At 41.5% G+C, this 21724-nt stretch overlaps 1 protein-coding gene across 3 annotated transcripts in view; it reads right to left on the reverse strand.

Moving 5' to 3' along the window:
* Positions 1-980: 980 nt before the first annotated feature.
* Positions 981-21724, reverse strand: part of LOC134357580 (coiled-coil domain-containing protein 192-like) — a 77532-nt gene continuing 56788 nt past the window's right edge. For 2 of the 3 annotated variants that reach the window (XM_063069206.1, XM_063069205.1), the window contains one exon: positions 16204-16972. In XM_063069206.1, the coding sequence (XP_062925276.1) occupies positions 16590-16972 (383 nt within the window). In that variant the 3' untranslated portion in view covers positions 16204-16589. Of the gene's footprint in view, positions 1249-16203; positions 16973-21724 lie in introns of those variants that run through there. The other variant, XM_063069207.1, reaches the window with a different exon arrangement.

Raw genomic sequence — 21724 nt, forward strand, 5'->3', positions numbered from 1 at the left:
CCTGGTATGTGGGTCTTCAGGCTACTGTATCTCCTGCCCAATGGGATCTGCAAAAAGATGGCATGACCATGATGGTGGGGATATTTGATGGTAAATTATGCTTCCTGTAGATTCTACTAATGGTGGGAGGGATGTGCCTGTGATGTATTGGGTAGAGTCCATACTCTCTGCAGCTTCTTATATTCCTGCACATTTGAAACCATGATGCAACTAGTCAGGATACTTTCAATAGTACGTTTGTAGAAGTCTGTTAGGGTGTTTGATGACAGGCTGAACTGCCTTAACATTTCTGTATTGAATATCGATTAATTTTAATGAGATGCATGATGACCCCATCTTAATGTTATATCTTTTAAATTCAGTCTGAAAATTCTCAAAAACCAAAAAAAAATAGAATAAGGTGTTAATGTCCTTTGTGCCAATGGGTTGTGACCACTTGCTGTAGACTGTCTTGATGTTGGGAGTGGCACAGGGTTGACACACAGGGGTTTTCAAGTGGGCACCCTCTTTCCTCAATATTTTATCATGTGCCAGCTTAAAGCTGAATGAGCCAAATTCAATCTTATTTTATACTTTATACTTTATTGTCACCAAACAATTGCTACTAGGACGTACAATCATCACAGCAATATTTGATTCTGTGCTTACCGCTCCCTGGATTACAAATATTAAATATTAAAAATAGTAAAAATTAGTAAATATTAAAATTTAAATTATAAATCATAAATAGAAAATAGAAAAATGGAAAGTAAGGTAGTGCAAAAAAAACAGAGAGGCCGGTCCGGATATTTGGAGGGTACGGCCCAGATGTGGGTCAGGATCCGTTCAGCAGTCTTATCACACTTGGAAAGAAGCTGTTCCCAAATCTGGCCGTATGAGTCTTCAAGCTCCTGAGCCTTCTGCTGGAGGGAAGAGGGACGAAAAGTGTGTTGGCTGGGTGGGTTGTGTCCTTGATTATCCTGGCAGCACTGCTCCGACAGTGTGCGGTGTAAAATGAGTCCAAGGACGGAAGATTGGTTTGTGTGCTGTGCTGGGCTTGTGGCAAAAGGGATCAGGGGGTATGGGGGGAAGGCTGGTACAGGGTTCTGAGTTGGATGATCAGCCATGATCATACTGAATGGCAGCGCAGGCTCGAAGGGCCGAATGGCCTACTCCTGCACCTATTTTCTATGTTTCTATGTGTTCACAATCTTCTGCAGCTTCTTTCAGTCTTAGACAGGACAACTTCCATACCAGGTTGTGATGCACCTAGAAAATAAATTGTTGCAAAGCCGAATTAAAGTACTACTTTATAGTTCATCAAATGCTAACAAATTGAATCAAAAATATTGGTAAATACTGGGTAAAGCCTGTTGCAGTTTGTCAAAACTGTTAGGAATAGGAAACTGCATTAGGCTAAACACACCTGAATCTTTTCATAGAGTTTCTATGTTTTTCAGAAAATACAGCATCTTGTAAACATATGGTGATGTACAGAGTAGTGGTTTTTACCAATAATATATTCAAACAAGATTCACTCCTGCAAAATGCTATAACTAAATGGAAAGTCAGTGTCACAAAATTGGATTACACTCATTTTAGCACAGTGGAACATAACTATATATTGTGAAAATGTCTTAAGGGGAAAAGTTGGAAATTTTTCAGGATCCAATTTGAAACATTGTTATGATATTTGTCCCCCCAAAACAAGAACTAAAATAGCAGTATGCAATTTCCAAAGGATGTCAGCTTCCACGGACATTTTGCATTCAGGGACAGCCATCAGCCCTGGAATGTATTTTCACACCAGCATCACATTACATTGAGTGGATGTGAACTTCCCTCCATTGAGGACATTTACAGCAGTAGGTGCGTAAAGAAGACCTGGAAGATCATCGGGGACACCTGAACCCAACCTAAACTGTTTCAGCTGCCTCCAGCTGGCAAATGCTACAGCAGTATCACAGCCAGGACCAACAGGCTACAAGACAGCCTTTTTCTACAAGCCATTAGACTTATGAATTCACATGTCTGTACATTGCAACGGAGTCATAACTCAAAGATTTTTACCCCCTCATGTTGCTGGGATGGATGTAAGATTTAAATAAATTCATTAAATTCAATTCAATACTTTTGCTGTCAGAAGAGAGGCCAAGATTACAGGGAGATAGAGATGTGGACATCCTTGCTAAAGAAATACATGAGAGACACTGGGAGAACCAGAACAGCTGTTTGACCCATTTTCAGAACACCCTAGCATGAGGTGGGAAATCCCTTTTGTGGAGCAGTGCAGTGGGAAATTTCATAATCTCACAAGATATGTCAACAGTTTCCACCTGTAGAGTGGGGAACCTCACAGGACATTTATTTTAAAATTCAGTGTTCCAAATTCAAAGCAACTTTATTATCAAAACATGTATATATCTCCATATCCTACCCTGAGATTCATTTACTTGCAGGCATTCACAGTATGACAAAGAAATACAATAGAATCAATGAAAAACTACATAGGGAGTCTGACAAGCAAACAATATGCAAAAGTAGACAAGCTGTGCAAATACAAATTATAAAGAAATAAATGCTGAGAACATCAGTTGAAGAATCAATAGACAAAAGACAATAGGTACAGGAGTAGGCCATTTGGTCCTTCGAGCCAGCACCGCCATTCACTGTGATTATGGCTGATCATCCACAATCAGTATCCAGTTCCTGCCTTATCCCCATAACCTTTGATTCCGCTATCTTTAAGAGCTCTATCCATCCCTTTTTTGAAAGCATCCAGAGATCCCCTCTCAGCCTTCTAAATTCCAGAGTATACAAGCCCAGTCACTCCAATCTTTCGACATATGACAGTCCCGCCATCTGGGGAATTAACCTTGTGAACCTACGCTGCACTCCCTCAATAGCAAGAATGTCCTCAGTCCACAGGTTGTGTTCAGTGATCGCTCCATTGTTAAGGTGAGTGAAGTTATCCCCGCTGGTTCAGGAGCCTGATGGTTGAAGAATGATAACTGTTCCTGAACCTCCTTCCCAATGGTAGCAGTGAAAAAGAAGCAAGGTCTGGATGGTGTGTGTCCTGCATGATGGACTCTGCTTTCTTGTGGCAATGCACCTTTCAGATGTATTCAATGGAGAGGAGGGCTTTCCCTATAATGGACTGGGCTGTACACATCACTTTTTGTAGGCTTTTCCATTCTTGGGAATTGGTGGTTCCATACCAGGCTGTGATGCAACCAGTCACAATATTCTCTACTGTACATCTGTAGAATCTTGACAAAGTTTTGGATGACATGCTGAATCTGTGCAAACTTGTGAGAAAGTAAGGCTCAGTATTGCCTGTAAGTGCTGCTCTCAGGTCAGATCTGGTGTGATAGCACCAAGGAATTTAAAGTTACTGACCCTTTTATACAGCTATCCAAATTCTTTAAGGGAGAACTTGCCCATCAAGGACTATGGTGATGTTATTACAAGCCACTTAAGTAATTGGAGTACGGATTCATTCCTGTCATATACTCAGTACAGGTGGAGCTACACACCGCAACATTTGAGGGGTATTATGGATCAGCCAAGGTCTACGACGTTCATATTAAAGATTGCAGTGTGGAGAGGGTCACTTCGATTGCAAAGGCAAAATTTTATTTTGGAGCATCATTTCAAAAGCTGTCAGTTAGGGAGTTTCTTACATCTTATTAAACCAGTAACTGACTCTTCCATTCTATTTGATGTTGAGGCTTTGGCTGAGCATAGACATCTTCTTCGTAGCTTCCCCTTAATAATGCTTCTCTTGTCCCTGCTGCTGACTAGGATCAGCCTCAGTCTCCTTCCGGTTACAACTCACTTTGATTCACAATGTTCCATGAAATGCAGTAGAAGGCAATTAGATTTTGGTGTAAACACAAGAGATCTTGCAGATGCTGGAAAAATGTATTTTCTCGTCTCCCTTTCCCTCTTCTGTTCCCTAGTCTGGCCTCTTAGCTCTTCTCCTCACCTGCCTAATACCTCCCCCTGGTGCCCCTCCTCTTTTCTTTTCTCACATGGTGACTCTCCTGTCCTATCAGATTTCTTCTTCTCCAACCCTTTCGACTTTTCCATCTATCACCACTCTCACCCACTTGGCTTCACCGATCACCTTGTAATTTGTCCTCCTTCCCCTTTCCCCAGCTGTTACTATGACTTTCCAGTCCTGATGAAGGGTCTCAGCCTGAAACGTTGACTGTTTATTCATTTCCATAAATGCTGCCTGATCTTCTGAGTTCCTCCAGCATTTTGTGTAGATTTGGCTCCCCCACAAGAATGCAGACAACCAAATCTTATCTCCAGGACACCACTTGATTTATTCCACAATTATCCTGGTACTGGCTTGACTCTCATTGGATCTGTCCTCAGAGCCCATGGTTGAGAGCACACTGAGGTGAGTACGTTAGGAAACAAATTGTATTCCCAGGCCCCCAAGACTCATCCACTAAACAGCACCAGAAAATGAAGATCATCAGCTGTGTAGTCTCCCTCAAAATGAAGGAATCTTGTGTGATACCCAGCAATATGGAAATTTATCAGTAAATTCTGTTTAGGATCCATACTAAACTTCACAATGGGGAAATGAAACTTTACTGTTCACCATTGACCAATAATTCAATTAGACCAGCTGTATAAATGCAAAGTAAGTCAGACGTTGGATACACTGTCGTAAAAACTCACTTCCGTTCCTTCCAAATGGATTTCCACCATCTGCAAGACATACACCAGGAGTGGGATGGAACACCTTCCACTTACCTTGATGAGTACAACACACAAAGTGAACACCACCTAAGGTGAAACAACTGATTGATTGATACTCTGTCCATGAATTCAGATAATAATTCCCAGCAACATGGGTAAACATAATGTATATTCAACAAAGTATAGTCACCATGTTCTGAAGGGCAAAGAAGGATAGGCAATAAATGCTGGGCTGGTCAGCAATGACGAGATCCTAATAGATAAATAAATGAATAGATAAACACAAAAACATTCTGCAGATGTGGGAAATCTAAAGCATCGCACACAAAATGCTGGAGAAACCCAGCAGGTCAGACAGCATCAATGGAAATAAACAACAGTCGACATTTTGGGCTGAGACCCTTCTTCAGGACTGGAAAAGAGGGGTAAGACACGAGCATTAACAGGGTGGGGAGAGGGGAAGGAGGATAGCTGGAAGGAGATAATTGAAGCCAGGTGGGTGGAAAGCTTAAAGGGCCAGAGATGAAGGAATCTGAGAAGAGATGAGTGGATCATTGGAGAAAGGGAAAGAGGAGAGGCGCCAGAAGGAGGTAATAAGCAGGTGAGAAGAGGTAAGAGGCCAGAGTGGGGAATAAAAGAAGAGGGAGGGAGAGGGAAAAATTATTTCGCCGGAAGGAGAAATCGATATTCATGTCATCATGTTGGAGGCTACCCAGGTGTTGCTATAAGGTGTTGCTTCTCCACCCTGTGAATGGCCTCATTGTGGCACAAGAGGAGGCCATGAATCAACATGTTGGAATGGGAATGGGAATGGGAATGGGACTGGGAATAGGAATTAAAATGTTGGGCCATCGTGGAGTTCCGCTTTTGGTGACTGGAGTGGAGGTGCTCAACGAAGCAGTCTCCCAATTTACAACAGGTCACACCAATGTAGAGGAGGCCGCATCAGGAGCATTGGACACAATAGACAACACCAACAGATCCACAGGTGAAGAGTTGCCTCATCTGAAAGGGGCCCTGAATAGAGGTGAGGGAGGAGGTGAATGGACAGGTCACTTTGGCTGCTTGCAGGGATAAGTGCCGGGAGGGAAGATTGGACAATGGAATCACAGAGGGAGTGATCCCTGTGGAAACTGGAGAGGGGGAAGGGGAGGAAAAAATATCTTTAGTGGTAGGATCCCTTTGGAGATGGCAGAACTTGGGGAGAATGATGTGTTGGATGCAAAGCTCATGGGTGGTAGGTAAGGACAAGAGGAACTCTATCACTATTAAGGCAGCAGGAAGATGGGGTGAGCATAGTTACCCAAAAAATGGTGGAGAAATGGATGACAGCATCAAAGGCGTCATCCTCAGGATGGAGGAGCCTCTGGTCATCCTGAGGTGCTGACACCACCTTCAGGGTGGAGGAGTAACACCTTATATTCCATGTGGTTGCCTCCGACTTGATGGCATGAATATCAATTTCTCCTTCCAGTAACTCTTCCCCTTCCCTCTTCTTCTATTGCCCACTCTGGCCTCTTAGCTCTTCTCAACAGTCCACCAATTCCCCCGTTAACTCTCCTCCTTCCTTATTTTCCATGGTCCACCTTATTCTCCTATCAGATTCCTTCATTTACCTTTCCCACCCACCTGGTTTCATCTATCATCTTCTGGCTATCCTTCTTATAATCATATAACTATATAACAATTACAGCACGGAAACGGGCCATCTCAGCCCTTCTAGTCCATGCCGAATGCTTATTCTCACCTAGTCCCACCGACCTGCACTCAGCCCATAACCAACTAGGGACCAACTAGAGGGGATGCAATATTGGATCTCCTGTTAGGAAACGAGTTGGGACAACTAACAGAAGTCTGTGTAGGGGAGCACTTTGGTTCCAGTGATCATAACACCATTAGTTTCAACTTGATCATGGACAAGGATAGATCTGGTCCTAGGATTGAGGTTCTTAACTGGAAGAAGGCCAAATTTGAAGAAATCAGAGAGGATCTAAAAAGCGTGGATTGGGACAGGTTGTTCTCTGGCAAGGATGTGATCGGTAGGTGGGAAGCCTTCAAAGGAGAAATTTTGCGAGTGCAGAATTTGTATGTTCCTGTCAGGATTAAAGGCAAAGTGAATAGGAATAAGGAACCTTGGTTCTCAAGGGATATTGCAACTCTGATAAAGAAGAAGAGGGAGTTGTATGACATGTATAGGAAGCAGGGAGTAAATAAGGTGCTTGAAGAGTATAAGAAGTGCATGAAAATACTTAAGAAAGAAATCAGGAGGGCTAAAAGAAGACATGAGGTTGCCTTGACAGTCAAAGTGAAGGATAATCCAAAGAGCTTTTACAGGTATATTAAGAGCAAAAGGATTGCAAGGGATAAAATTGGTCCTCTTGAAAATCAGAGTGGGCGGCTATGTGCGGAACCAAAGGAAATGGGGGAGATCTTAAACAGGTTTTTTGCATCTGTATTTACTAAGGAAACTGGCATGAAGTCTATGGAATTAAGGGAAACAAGTAGTGAGATCATGGAAACTCTACAGATCGAAAAGGAGGAGGTCCCTGCTGTCTTGAGGAAAATTAAAGTGGATAAATCCTCAGGACCTGACAGGGTGTTCCCTCGGACCTTGAAGGAGACTAGTGTTGAAATTGCAGGGGCCCTGGCAGAAATATTTAAAATGTCGCTGTCTACAGGTGAGGTGCCGGAGGATTGGAGAGTGGCTCATGTTGTTCCGTTGTTTAAAAAAGGATCGAAAAGTAATCCGGGAAATTATAGGCCAGTAAGTTTAACATTGGTAGAAGGTAAATTATTGGAGGGAGTACTAAGAGACAGAATCTACAAGCATTTGGACAGACAGGGACTTATTAGGGAGAGTCAACATGGCTTTGTGCGTGGTAGGTCATGCTTGACCAATCTATTGGAGTTTTTCGAGGAGGTTACCAGGAAAGTGGATGAAGGGAAAGCAGTGGACATTGTCTACATGGACTTCAGTAAGGCCTTTGACAAGGTTCCGCATGGGAGGTTAGTTAGGAAAATTCAGTCGCTAGGTATACATGGAGAGGTGGTAAATTGGATTAGACATTGGCTCAATGGAAGAAGCCAAAGAGTGGTAGTAGAGAATTGCTTCTCCGAGTGGAGGCCTGTGACTAGTGGTGTGCCACAGGGATCAGTGCTGGGTCCATTGTTAATTGTCATCTATAGCAATGATCTGGATGATAATGTGGTAAATTGGATCAGCAAATTTGCTGATGATACAAAGATTGGAGGTGTAGTAGACGGTGAGGAAGGTTTTCAAAGCCTGCAGAGGGACTTGGACCAGCTGGAAAAATGGGCTGAAAAATGGCAGATGGAGTTTAATACAGACTAGTGTGAGGTATTGCATGTTGGAAGGACAAACCAAGGTAGAACATACAGGGTTAATGGTAAGGCACTGAGGAGTGCAGTGGAACAGAGGGATCTGGGAATACAGATACAAAATTCCCTAAAAGTGGCGTCACAGGTAGGTAAGGTCATAAAGAGAGCTTTTGGTACATTGGTCTTTATTAATCGAAGTATTGAGTATAAGAGCTGGAATGTTATGATGAGGTTGTATAAGGCGTTGGTGAGGCCGAATCCGGAGTATTGTGTTCAGTTTTGGTCACCAAATTACAGGAAGGATATAAATAAGGTTGAAAGAGTGCAGAGAAGGTTTACAAGGATGTTGCCAGGACTTGAGAAACTCAGTTACAGAGAAAGGTTGAATAGGTTAGGACTTTATTCCCTGGAGCGTAGAAGAATGAGGGGAGATTTGATAGAGGTATATAAAATTATGATGGGTATAGATAGAGTGAATGCAAGCAGGCTTTTTCCACTGAGGCAAGGGGAGAAAAAAACCAGAGGACATGGGTTAAGGGTGAGGGGGTAAAAGTTTAAAGGGAACATTGGGGGGGGGGCTCCTTCACACAGAGAGTGGTGGGACTATGGAATGAGCTGCCAGACGAGGTGGTAAATGGGGGTTCTTTTTTAACATTTAAGAATAAATTGGACAGATACATGGATGGGAGGTGTATGGAGGGATATGGTCCGTGTGCAGGTCAGTGGGACTAGGCAGAAAATGGTTCGGCACAGCCAAGTAGGGCCAAAAGGCCTGTTTCTGTGCTGTAGTTTCTATGGTTCTATGGTTCTAACCCTCCATTCCTTTCCTGTCCATATAGCTATCCAATTTAACTTTAAATGACAACATCAAACCTGCCTCAACCACTTCTGCAGGAAGCTCATTCCACACAGCTACCACTCTCTGAGTAAAGTTGTTCCCCCTCATGTTACCAATGAATAAGGAAAACTGTCAACACTTGCACTCTGGAAAGCCAGCAGTACTGGTAAATCTCTATGATAAGCTGCCACCTATTGCTTGCCATAATCAAAATAGATGAAGTTGTTTCTTTGCAAACACAATGCCTCGCTGACTTCAATGACACAGTGGTGAGCAGCAGATTGGGGGATAACACAGGGATCTGCTGTGGCAGCTTAGAAAGGTCCTGTGGTGAGGGGTTGAAAATAAAAGTGATCTTTTTCACAATGGACAAAAGCAGTCAGGCACTAAATTTGACTGAAGGTCTCAGTGCAGAATGTTGCATGCTCACCAACGGATAACCTGAGCTTGTGAATACAGTGTTCATCAGGCAAGTCAAGGTGAGATGTGATGTCTCTGGAGATCCTCTGGGAGGAGATTCTTCATTGATGGTACATCTTTGCATCCAATGTCCCTGATCTAGTTTAACTGGCCAGCCATGGCCATAGCAGTGCCTATAGTAACAAAGCCATGTCTGAACGTAACTACTGAGGCTCTACTGAATCAAAGTTCGATTCAGAATCAGGTTTAATATCACTGGCATTAGTTGTGAAATTTATTAACTTTGCAGCAGCAGTACGATGAAATACATGGTAAGTATAGAGAAAACAAATCAGAATTACAGTAAGTATATACAGAATATGTTTATTAAATAGTTAAGTTAAAAAAAGTAGTGCAAAAAAATGGAAATAAAAAGGTAGTGAGGTTGTGTTCAGAGGTTAAACGTCCATTTAAAAATCGGAGGATAGAGGGGAAGAAGTTGTCCTTGAATCGTTGACTGTGTGCCTTCAGGCCTCAGTACCTCAGTACTTCAGTACCTCCTTCCCAATGGGAACAATAAGAAGAAGGCATGTCTTGGGTGGTGGGGATCCTTAATGTTGGACACCTGACAGAGGCTACTACTCATCTTGGAGCTGACTAACTTTAGAGCTTACTTTGATCTTGTGCAGTAGCACCAGCACCCCCCATGCAGTGAACGAGTTGTTCCGCATCGAAACATAAATAAAAGAACTGGTTTTACTTGCAGCACATTCTGTGGGCTTGTGGAAAATACACTTGGTAGAAGGTGTCTGAACAGCTGACTAAATCGTTACTGAAGTTGCCCAGTCTAATCCCTCAATGTCACAAGAGGGCCTTTTAAGATCTGAAGACAGCAATTAACTGTAGCAAAGCATTCCTAGTTTGGGTAAGCTTGTTTCATGATGATCAAACGTCGGAACTTTTTGGTCTAAAGATTAGCTCTCTCACATGGACATCAAAACATTTAAAAATACAGTGAAATGTGTCATTTGTGTCAAGTCAAATAAGTGAATTCCTGGGATGAGAGGTTGTCATATCAAGAGAGACTAAACAGTTTCTTTGGAATTTAGTAGACTTAATAAGTGACTTTATTCAAACATATAAATTTCTGTTTGGGCTTAATAAGGGAGATGTGTGGGATATTTTTAACAATGGGGATTCATGAGTAAGGGGCTATTTTTGCACAATAAGGGGCCAATTATTTAAAACTGAAGTGGTCAGAAATTTCTTCTCTCAGCAGGTAGCGAATCTCTGGCGTTCTCTACCCCAAGGGTGGTGGAGGTCAGATCACTGGAAATAGTTAAGGAGGAGACCGATAAATATTTGAAAGATTAGAAACATAGAAACATAAAAAACCTACAGCACAATACAGGCCATTTGGCCCACAGAGCTGTGTCGAATTAGTCCTTACCTTAGACATTACCTAGGGTTACCCAGAGCCCTCTATTTTTCTGAGTTCCATGTACTTATCCAGGAGTCTCTTAAAAGACCCTATCGTATCTGCCTCCACCACCGTCACCGGCAGCCCATTCCACGCACTCACCACTCTCTGTGTAAAAAACTTACCCTGATATCTCCTCTGTTCCTACTTCCAAGCACCTTAAAACTGTACCCTCTCGTACTAGCCATTTTAGCCCTGGGAAAAAGCATCTGACTATCCACACGATCAATGCCTCTCATTATCTTGTACGTTTCTATCAGGTCACCTCTCATCCTCCGTTGCTCCAAGTGAAAAAGGTCGAGTTCACTCAACCTATTCTCATAAGGCATGCTCCCCAATCCAGGCAACATTCTTGTAAATCTCCTCTGCAGTCTTTCTATGGCTTCCACATCCTTCCTGTAGTGAGGCGACCAGAACTGAGCACAGTACTCCAAGTGGGGTCTGACCAGGGTCCTATATAGCTGCAACATTACCTCTTGGCTCCTAAATTCAATCCCACGACTGATGAAGGCCAATGCACCATACGCTTTCTTAACCACAGAGTCAACCTGCGCAGCAGCTTTGAGTGTCCGATGGACTCAGACACCAAGATCTCTCTGATCCTCCACACTGCCAAGAGTCTTACCATTAATACTATATTCTGCCATCGTATTTGACCTACCAAAATGAACCACCTCACATTTATCTGGGTTGAACTCCATCTGCAACTTCTCAGCCCAGTTTTGCATCCTATCAATATCCTGCTGTAACCTCTGACAGCCCTCCACACTATCTACAACACCCCCAACCTTTGTGTCATCAGCAAATTTACTAACCCATCCCTCCACATCATCATCCAGGTCATTTATAAAAATCACTAAGAGTAGGGGTCCCAGAACAGATAACTGAGACACACCACTGGTCACCGACCTCCATGCAGAATATGACCCATCTACAAACACTCTTTGCCTTCTGTGGGCAAGCCAGTTCTGGATCCACAAAGCAATGTCCCCTTGGATCCCATGCCTCCTTAATTTCTCAATAAGCGTCGCATGGGGTACCTTGTCAAATGCCTTGCTGAAATTCATATACACTACATCTACTGCTCTACCTTCATCAATGTGTTTAGACAGATCCTCAAAAAATTCAATCAGGCTCGTAAGGCACGACCTGCCTTTCACAAAGCCATGCTGACTATTCCTAATCATATTATGCCTCTCCCAATGTTCATAAATCCTGCCTCTCAGAATCTTCTCCATCAACTTACCAACCACTGAAGTAAGACTCACTAGTCTGTAATTTCCTGGGCTATCTCTTCTCCCTTTCTTGAATAATGGAACTACATCCGCAACCCTCCAATCCTCTGGAGCCTCTCGCACCCCCATTGATGATGCAAAGATCATCACCAGAGGCTCAGTAATTTACTCCCTCGCCTCCCACAGTAGCCTGGGTTACATCTCGTCCAGTCCCTGTGACTTATCCAACTTGATACTTTCGAAAAGCTCCAGCACATCCTCTTTCATAATATCTACATGCTCAAGCTTTTCAGTCTGCTGTAAGTCATCCCTACAATCGCCAAGATCCTTTTCCGTAGTGAATGCTGAAGCAAAGTATTCATTAAGTACCTCTGCTATCTCCTCCAGTTCCATACACACTTTTCCACTGTCCACACTTGATTGGGCCTATTCTCTCACGTCTTATCCTTTTGCTCTTCACATACTTGTAGAATGCCTTGGGGTTTTCCTTAATCCTGCTTGCAAGGCCTTCTCATGGCCCCTTCTGGCTCTCCTAATTTCTTTCTTAAGCTCCTTCCTGCTAGCCTTATAATCTTCTAGATCTCTATCATTACCTAGTTTTTTGAACCTTTCGTGAGTTTTTCTTTTCTTCTTGACTAGAATTACAACAGCCTTTGTACACCACGGTTCCTGTACCCTACCATCCTTTCCCTGTCTCTTTGGAACGTACCTATGTAGAACTCCACGCAAATATCCCCTGAACATTTGCAACATTTGTTCCGTACACTTCCCTGAGAACATTTGTTCCCAATTTATGCTTCCAAGTTCCTGCCTGATAGCCTCATATTTCCCCTTACTCCAATTAAATGCTTTCCTAACTTGACTGTTCCTATCCCTCTCCAATGCTATGGTAAAGGAGGTAGAATTGTGATCACTATCTCCAAAATGCTCTCCCATTGAGAGATCTGACACCTGACCAGGTTCATTTTCCAATACCAGATCAAGTACAGCCTCTCCTCTTGTAGGCTTATGTACGTATTGTGTCAAGAAACCTTCCTGAACACACCTAACAAACTCCACCCCATCTAAACCCTTCGACTGATGAATTAAGGGTTATAGAAAACTACAACAGAAGATGACTTGAGGACAAGGTAGATCAGCCATGATCATATTGAATGACAGGGAGGCCTGAGGGGACAAGGAGTTTACTCCTGCTCCTATTTTCCTGTCTTCTTGTGTATATGCAAATTAACTTGTCATTCATTAACTTGCTAACATTATGAAAACATCAGATGTACTAACATGATCAGCACACCGAAAACCCTGGTCCAATTTCACGATCAGTGCAATCTTACCTGAAAATTAACTCTTGCAAGATCTATTCTGCGTGAAGTTGAAACTGAACCATGCAGTGGCTAAAACGCATTATCCAGTTTCCAGGTTCAGACATTTAAACTAATGATAACTATGGCAACTACTTTTTAATTATTAACTTAGGGTTTGCTTGGAAGGTAATTTAGCAGTACTCCAAAAGCTACGGGCTTGCAATGCTCATTGACTGCACAAGCTCACTTGCTCATTTTACAGTAGGCCGAATATTCATTAACAGGCATTTCTCACATCATTTATTTTTGCTGTTTGCCACTCCTGTTCAAATTTTGAATGTTTTTAAATAATTGCGACTGCTTTAAAACTGCTGAGGTGCAAAATGTTAGGAATTCTAATCCCCATACATTGCAGCATCTCCCTGAGGAAGATCACTTTGTGGGGAACCACAATGCCAAATCTTTCAGAAGGATCTAGAATCTGCAGCGTTTGAAGATTAATATCTAGGACACTGCTTCAAGCAATCCTCAAGAGACAAAATCAAAAGCACAGCAAAGATATACTTTTTTATTATTTGCTTCTCTTTATAGGGATATTAGAAATGCACTTAAGGTTATCTGGACTGAAAATCAAGAAACATCTGTCTGGAACAAAGATAAAGTGTCTTCAGTTTAAGTGGGTTTTGTTTATAAAGGGTTAATGTTGCCCCCTTTACTAGCCAAGTTAATCCAAAGAACTTTTCAGCCATTTCAGTGTCACGAGAGATTACAGATACTAGAAACTGGAGCAAAATTGACCTGAAGTGGTGACTATCCATTTTCTTCTAAAGACACTGCCTGACTCACTGAGTTCCTCCTGCAGCTTGCTTTCTGTTCCAAATTCCATACCTGCAATCTCTCGTGTCTTCATTTTACCACTCCACTATAAAATCTCTTCAAGGTATGCCCACTTTGAAGATTTCCTCCAGTTCACATAAAGGGTGTTGACCAAAAACATGAACTGTCCCTTTCCTTCTACAGATGCTGTCAGAACAGCCGAGTTCCTCCAGCAAGCATCTTTTTTGTGCTTTTGGACACTGTCACAACGTAGTATATGCTGCAACTAATTTACATGCAGAACTACTCATAAAATTCAACATGGTAATAACTAATGTGGTAATTTACTTTTGTAAAATTGACTGAAGATAAATGTTGAACTCCCTTACTCTCCTTCAAAATTGTACCATGGTCCCTTTTAAATTTAGCTGCGGGGTAACCAACAGACCCTGGTTTACTGCTTCATTTTGGAAGATATCACCTTTGGTAAGGCAGATCTTCAACTCCTGCACAAAAGCCTATGTGGGTGTGTTCAAGTCTTTGGAGTAAGACATGAACCCACACCTTCCTAGAGGCAAGAATGCAACCAACAGAGTCACAATCAATACAAGTGAAATTTTGTTTGTCCACTTGGTCTGGAAAGGCTTATGCTGATAGGACATTGTGACTGGGATGCTGAGTGCTTGCTAGGGGAAGTGGGAGAAAAACTGTTGAAAGTATAAGGTGACTTGATCCCTCCAAGAATTCATCCCACCTGTACTGGGATCCCTATGAGATAGCTATGTGTATCAGAAGATAAGTGCACAGTCTTTGAAACTTTAAAACCATACCTGAACATAGAAAATAATTTATTAGACCTTCTGTAAGGTCCTTTTTCCTTCTGTATCATTCTAAAGTTGTTATCTAAGGCAATATTTCTGTGCCACTTTCACTTCTCATTGAGGCTAAAGGGTCTATTTTAAAAATATGGCCACAAGCCATGATCAGCTTCATGATCTGAAAATCCACGCACATCACTATAGGGAACAATCTCTTAACCTAGCTTGGGTTTGCCAGGGATCATTTCACAAGTGAACAAGCTTCTAGGAAAACATCTGCATAACATGTTGGTAATGGATGAACAGTAAGAGTTCTTTAAATTATATGTGTACTTTTTTGTTCACATTCGGTTGGAGAATCAGACTGGTGCTCACTTTTGATACAAGTGATGAGGAGAATTTTCATGTTGCTGTCTGTGGTAGGTTTTACTAATTGAACATTATTACTTTCTTACTTCTATGCAAATTGACTTTGTATAAAACCAATTTGCATTACTATTTTACCCACACTTCAAAAGAGTGTCCTGAATTATCCGAAGAAATTATGTCTGACTTGTTAGACAGTATGAAAAGTGTTACATTGATGCAATGCCTTCTTAACGCTCTGTAAATTTGGTGATTGTGTATTACAAAACCTCTTAATTAAACCAAATACTTCTGAATATTTTGAAATTTATATTTAGTTTGATTAAATATAGTGTTGAGAGTCGAATTACGTTTGACAAAGAGCTAATTCTTAAAGACGATATTAAAGGACCATATTAAGGGAGAAGATTTATCTAGAAGTGAGCAGGTGCAAAGGCCAGCCATTTATTGCAGAGAATGTGTTGAAAATAACAGATGTAGCCCTATTACACAGAAGCACACTGTCATCACACGCTCAATCAAATCAGCTGCCAATGTGCTCTGGAGTGTGTTAATGTTTAAACTGCTGGGATGTGTAATAAGGCAAAAGCAGGTTCATTAAGAAGACATGAAATTTCTAGAACTCTGAATTGAGTTCTATAGTATTGGAAGTAAGAATCTGGAAAAACAAAATGTAAAATATTCAAAGATCTCCAATAGCAATAAGTTTAAGTAAAATCTATACAATACATAGAACTTAAACTTCAACCATGGGTATCAATGTTCATAATTATGCTAAGTGAATTTAAATTTCCTTAGACTTGTATGGTGGTGGTGTCATTCGTTAGTCTCATGAGACCATAGATCTGTGCCTGCTTGTATAATATTAATTTTAATAATAAGTTAAATACAACACAATGCATCTAATTATTTTAATAACACATTGTATGATGAAGTTGTGCAGACACTCTCTCTCATGGTGATAAATAACACACTTCAGAATTCTGTTACTACATATTCAGTAAAAAGTTGCTCTAAAATTAAAAATGTACCACTCATGCTGAAACTTAGCTGTAGTGTAGCTTCGGCCTCAAAGGTTAATGGAACTTTGGTTCTCTGTTATATGTTGGATGCCTTGATTATTTTGAACTGGGAATCTATTTTAGTTCATATTGTTTACTTTTCCCACACCACCAGTCTCATCTGCTGTCCTGGATATCCTGCTCTTCATGGGCATGAAGAAAGTAGCAAAATTGTTCATTTGATCTTCAAATACACTGCTGTGACACAGTAACCCCTTTGTATCCAGAGATGGAATTAGCTTTGGTTCACTTGGCTATTTTGAGACCGATTTGAGGTCAAGTCACTCGCTAAAAATGGCACTGCTCCTAACCTTTGATCACACTTTGTTGTGCAGGTGTTATTTTGAAGTAGGGTTGGTAAATCAGGCTGCAGTAATAAGTGTACTAAGCCTCTAGCAGCTGGTTGAGTGAACTGTTGTGCTGCAAGTCCAGTCAGCTGCCGGTCCTTCTCTTCCAAAGTTTTTTCTAGAAGGAGTATCTTTTCTTGCTGCTGTGACAATTGCATAGACAGTTCAAGGACCAGGCGCATTCGACTCTCTTCTCCAAGACTAAGTTTGTGTGCACCAGAGGCATGGCTTCTCAAATCTTCTTTAAGGTGTTTATTGTTAAATATTTGCTCTGTGAAATTAAGCAGGGATAAACAAGCTGATTGTTAGTATGTTCAATATGAAAAATGATAATTTTATGATTCTCTGTTGTCAATAATAGTTTTTGCCCACTGGCATGTGGGCATATAATTTACCCTAGACTTGCCCTCAGCCACATACAGTTAAGTTTAACAGACATGGAGATCTGCAGTGTGAGATTCTGGCCATTATGGGAGTAGCACACGCCGCAAAAATTAACAACTAATTCCTCCGGAGCTTGTAGTCTGGGAGAACAGCTCCAAAGGTAAGTCTTTGTCGAGGCACATATGTGGAGCCTCAATAAGCGACCCTTGCAATGTAGGATGCAGGTGATTGACGGAGGCAGAGTGGGCAAGTTTTGAAAGATTACATTGTAGTGCTACTCATAAAATACTTAATTCAAATGAAAAAGGATCTAGTGCTTTCCTGAAGTATACGATGAATAAACTCTTCTCGGGCTTCCAGCCACGTACAAGTATCGACTCTAACTGACATATCAATCATCAGGGGTGATGCCTGGGCATGTCTATACCACCACAAGTACAGTACATATACCACCAGACTGGACATGCCAAGGTGCCATCCCTGATGAAGATGGCAGAGTTTGTCATCAAAGCGTCAGTTAAAATCAATACCTGCCCCCGGATGGAAGCATGAGAAGAGTTTATTTGATTTAATTCAAAAGTTTACCTTTGATGGGTTTAGATCTTTTTCAATAGATGAGTTGACAGGTTAGTCTTGGGTCTATCAAATGCCACACAAGTACATCTAGTTGCACCACATATGTCCATAGATGCCACAGCTATGAAAGGAGACATCTCCCTATGGTAATTTGGGAAGGAGAGGCTGATGTCACAGCCCAAACTGAGCAAGACTATTCAATACTTGGAAAACATACTTCATGCTCCTCATCAGCCTATTGCCCTCCCCTCTGTGCAATACAGCACTCACCAATTATCAGCCTACCATCCTCCCCTTCATGCAATACAGTGCTCGCTAATTGTCAGTGGCCTAGCCAACTTGCGTCAAAAACTGAGAATGGACTCAACCAAATAAACACGGTCCTACTGTGGACTGCGTTAATGGACTGAGAGACCTCTGACGAGATTGGTAACGGGCTGATCGGTCACTGCCCTAGCTCTAGCATTGCACATTACACTGAGTTCAAAAACAATATTTATTTTTTTTTATCACGGTCTCTCGCCGAACTGCTAGTGACCTCTCACGAAACGCCGGTTGAGAAACCCTGACATAGACAGGGTCTAATAGCATAAATAGGCTTTGTAGTTATTTCACTTGTTCCTCAGCTTCTACTACCAGCACAACACCTACCCTTCCTATGCTCACAATATCACAATTGACCTTAACACAGACAGTATCTGATGCCTGGGAAGCCAATTACCAACCTTGACACTATGGAAATTGGGTTTGTTGCTCTGCTGATGTTGCCCCAATACAAAGTAACAATCATTACATACATGTACTGATTAAGTCTGCCCTGGATAACCCAAGAACTATGAAGCTTTCATCCTGCTGCTGTCTAACATACATAATCTTTTCACATGTCCATGCAGAGGTACTGAGGTATGGGAACCTTCTTGCAATCTAGCTTGACATACAGGGAGAGGCTAACAGACAATAAGACCCAGGAATGGAACTATGAGTGCTACCTGGAAAAGTTAAGATGATAAAGGTCTGCCTTAGGTATCTTGATATAGTGGTGTCATAAATTTTCATGAGCCAAGGCCTACTGAGCAGTGGTGGCAACATGTGTTCCAATCAAAATTGTGCAGCAGTGAGGACTGGGCCTATACGGAACACTGATTTCGCTTCCTGATGTGAGGAAAAAGGAAATGTGGCAAGTCAAATACAGAAGAGCCTGGGATTCCCTGAAAACTCCAAGGATTGTTTTGTTCACCTGTATAATATTTGGATGTCAAGGTTTCAATTTCTGGCTTTATTTCTACCAATAGGTCATAGTAACCATTTCTGTTTTGCCCACCCTACTCCCATTGGTAAGCATTACTCCATATTTCAGCAGTTCTGCTTGCACAAATCAAAGCGCAATTGCTGATCACAAGCCAAAAATGCTCCAGACAAAAGAAAACTGCTGACAGTAAATCATTTTTAAGTATTTCTAAGCACGGAAACTTAACATATCAAAATATAGTGAAAAGGAACATGCGCACATCTTCTGTACAATGACAAAAGTTTAAATTTCCTCTTCCTATACACACTATATGCCAAAACCACAGGGATTTTAGCAGAGAGAAGCAAACTGACTTGATCTAACTTTCATTCCTGTTCCATCCCCTAAAAGCCTTCCTAGAGACTGACATGCCTTCTCCTGATACAAGAGAAGACAACTATAAGGACATGGGTGGCTACTGACTTGTGGTGAGTGGGTATGGACAGAAACATATGAAAGCAAAAATTATTTTGATCAGAGCCTTCACTTCCAAATTCCCTATCACCATTATCCATCTTTTTCTGAAGATGGAGATAAGTAAATTGAGAAAATAAGGGTTATGGGGAACAGACACAGAAGAGAAACAGAGGCAAGCACGGATCTCCCATGGTCATACTGGATGGCAGGGTGAGATTGGGGGACCAGGTGACCTACTCCTGCTTTATTTTCTTGCATTCTCCTGGCACTTCAGCATTTTCCTTCGAACAATGAGCTGTTGGGTGCTTTGCAGAAGTGGTGCATGCGGACATTTTGATAACGAGGGAGAGAGGCAGAAGGATGAGGGACAGGCATGACAACCCATGAAGATGGTTGGATAGATGAGCTTCTGAGGAAGTACTCAGGGAAATAGGAAGGGTGCAACTGCAAGGTGAATGTTGTTGTTCTAGGGAAAACTGAAACGTCCATTGATTGCGTCACTGTGCTCAGCTTTTCTAATCTGAGCAGGTCAATAAACTGCTTTCAATGCACAAGCTAAATAGGGGGTTCCTCACTCAGTTTTGTGAGGACCTCCAAGTCTTGTAATCCTGGCTTCTTTTTCCTAATATCAAGGAATATAATAGCCCCAAGACCTTTACGTAGCATTCAGCAAAAAAAGCCGCCAAGTCCTAAGGCAGGCTTGCCATTATGTGTTCATCCAGCAACAAATGTCAAACTAAAATGTGCCTCTCAATAGTAAAAACTGTGTTGTGTACTTTGCCTCCAAGCCCGTTTAGCCCAATTGGTAAGAAAGCTAGGTGCCCTAGCTAGGTAAAAGTTGTTATTACAAAGGAGATGCAGAAGAGACACTCCCTGTTCCCCTGCTCCAAGCCTGTGGGAAGTTAAAAGTTTAACTTCTGGTATTAGCCGCTCTGTTTCCGGGCAACACATTGCATCCAGTGTCCACAAATGAGTTAAAGCCACAAAGTAAATATATGATGCATGGAGGGAAAAAAATTGCTAACTTTGTTCCCATTGCAGCAAGATGCAGGAGGCATGAGGACGTGAGGTAAAACTAATCCTTGGCAATGAGTCAAACCTTTAATTGTATGGAAGTGACATCAATAATTGGAACAATTATGGTTAAAAGTTCAGAGATGCAGTGACGTGCTTATTACAGTCATGTCCTATGTATAGCCAGCTGTCAGGCCTTCTTTTAGCCAAAAGAAGTTACATGGATAATTTAATCTGTTGTTGGTATGGCTGGATTTGAAGATGTTATATTTGCATTTACTGCTAGATACAACTTGCATTCAAGTGTGCTTCATAAAGGTTTTGACAGCAAAGCACTTCATTCGTTCATCTAAAAACCTGCCAAACTTCTTTCAAAAGTACACTTGTATTCATTATCACAAAGAGAATGATGGCACCCTATTTGTGCTTCGTGAAGTTCCCCAATATCCATGAGGAAATTAACAGGTTATCAGGTTTGGCAGTGTTGTTCAAAGATAAATATTAGCTAAGACACTAAGGGAGCTTCTATGTTTTTCATTTAATTGTACCAAGGGACATCTTACATGCAACAGAGAGCAGATGTAGCCTCACGTTTTCATCCAAAGGTATTAGTCAGAAGCCATTGTCTAATTTATTTAACCCTGGAATGTATGAACCACTTTACCAGGGTGGACGCTGTGACACCATCTACTCAGGAATTTCAGTGAATAATATAATTCAACGTATTATCTGCTCATTGCTATTTTCCAATTTGGATTCTCTATTTTTATGGTATTTCATTAAGCTAAGGCTACTTCCAGCAAGTCTATAAATATAAAAACAAAAAACAGTTCAGACCACATTCGTGGTCTGTTTCAAATTGAAGACTCCTCATTATGACTGGGAAAGAGTCAAAAGATGCTCATTAATCCAGTTCTCATGAGGAGGCTTTGACCTAAGCATTAACTCTGTTTCTCTTCCCACAGATCTGAGTTGACCTGCTGAGTACTTCCAGCCTTTTTTTTTGTTTATAAATTTGATTTCCCACTTTAGCTATTTTTTGTTTTTAATTATTAGTCTCTTGTTAACTTCCTCAGCATTACTCAAATTTGATCCACCTGAAACAGTGAGAGGTGCTAAGCAAAATGTTAATGCACGATAAATTCCTGGTCAAAGATCATAATGTGGCACAGATTTTCACAAATAGCATCGGAAGGGACATGGTCTTGGCCACTCACTCCCTGATGGTGGGTCATCACCAAAATCCTGATGTAAATAAGGAATGAAAGGAAGTCACTCCATGACAAACAGTTGTATAAAAGGAATTCTTGTAGCATCAGATGCTTGCAAACACTGAGATAGATC

This window comes from Mobula hypostoma, chromosome 16 (genome assembly GCF_963921235.1).
Source record: "Mobula hypostoma chromosome 16, sMobHyp1.1, whole genome shotgun sequence".
In the NCBI taxonomy this organism is placed as follows: domain Eukaryota; kingdom Metazoa; phylum Chordata; class Chondrichthyes; order Myliobatiformes; family Myliobatidae; genus Mobula; species Mobula hypostoma.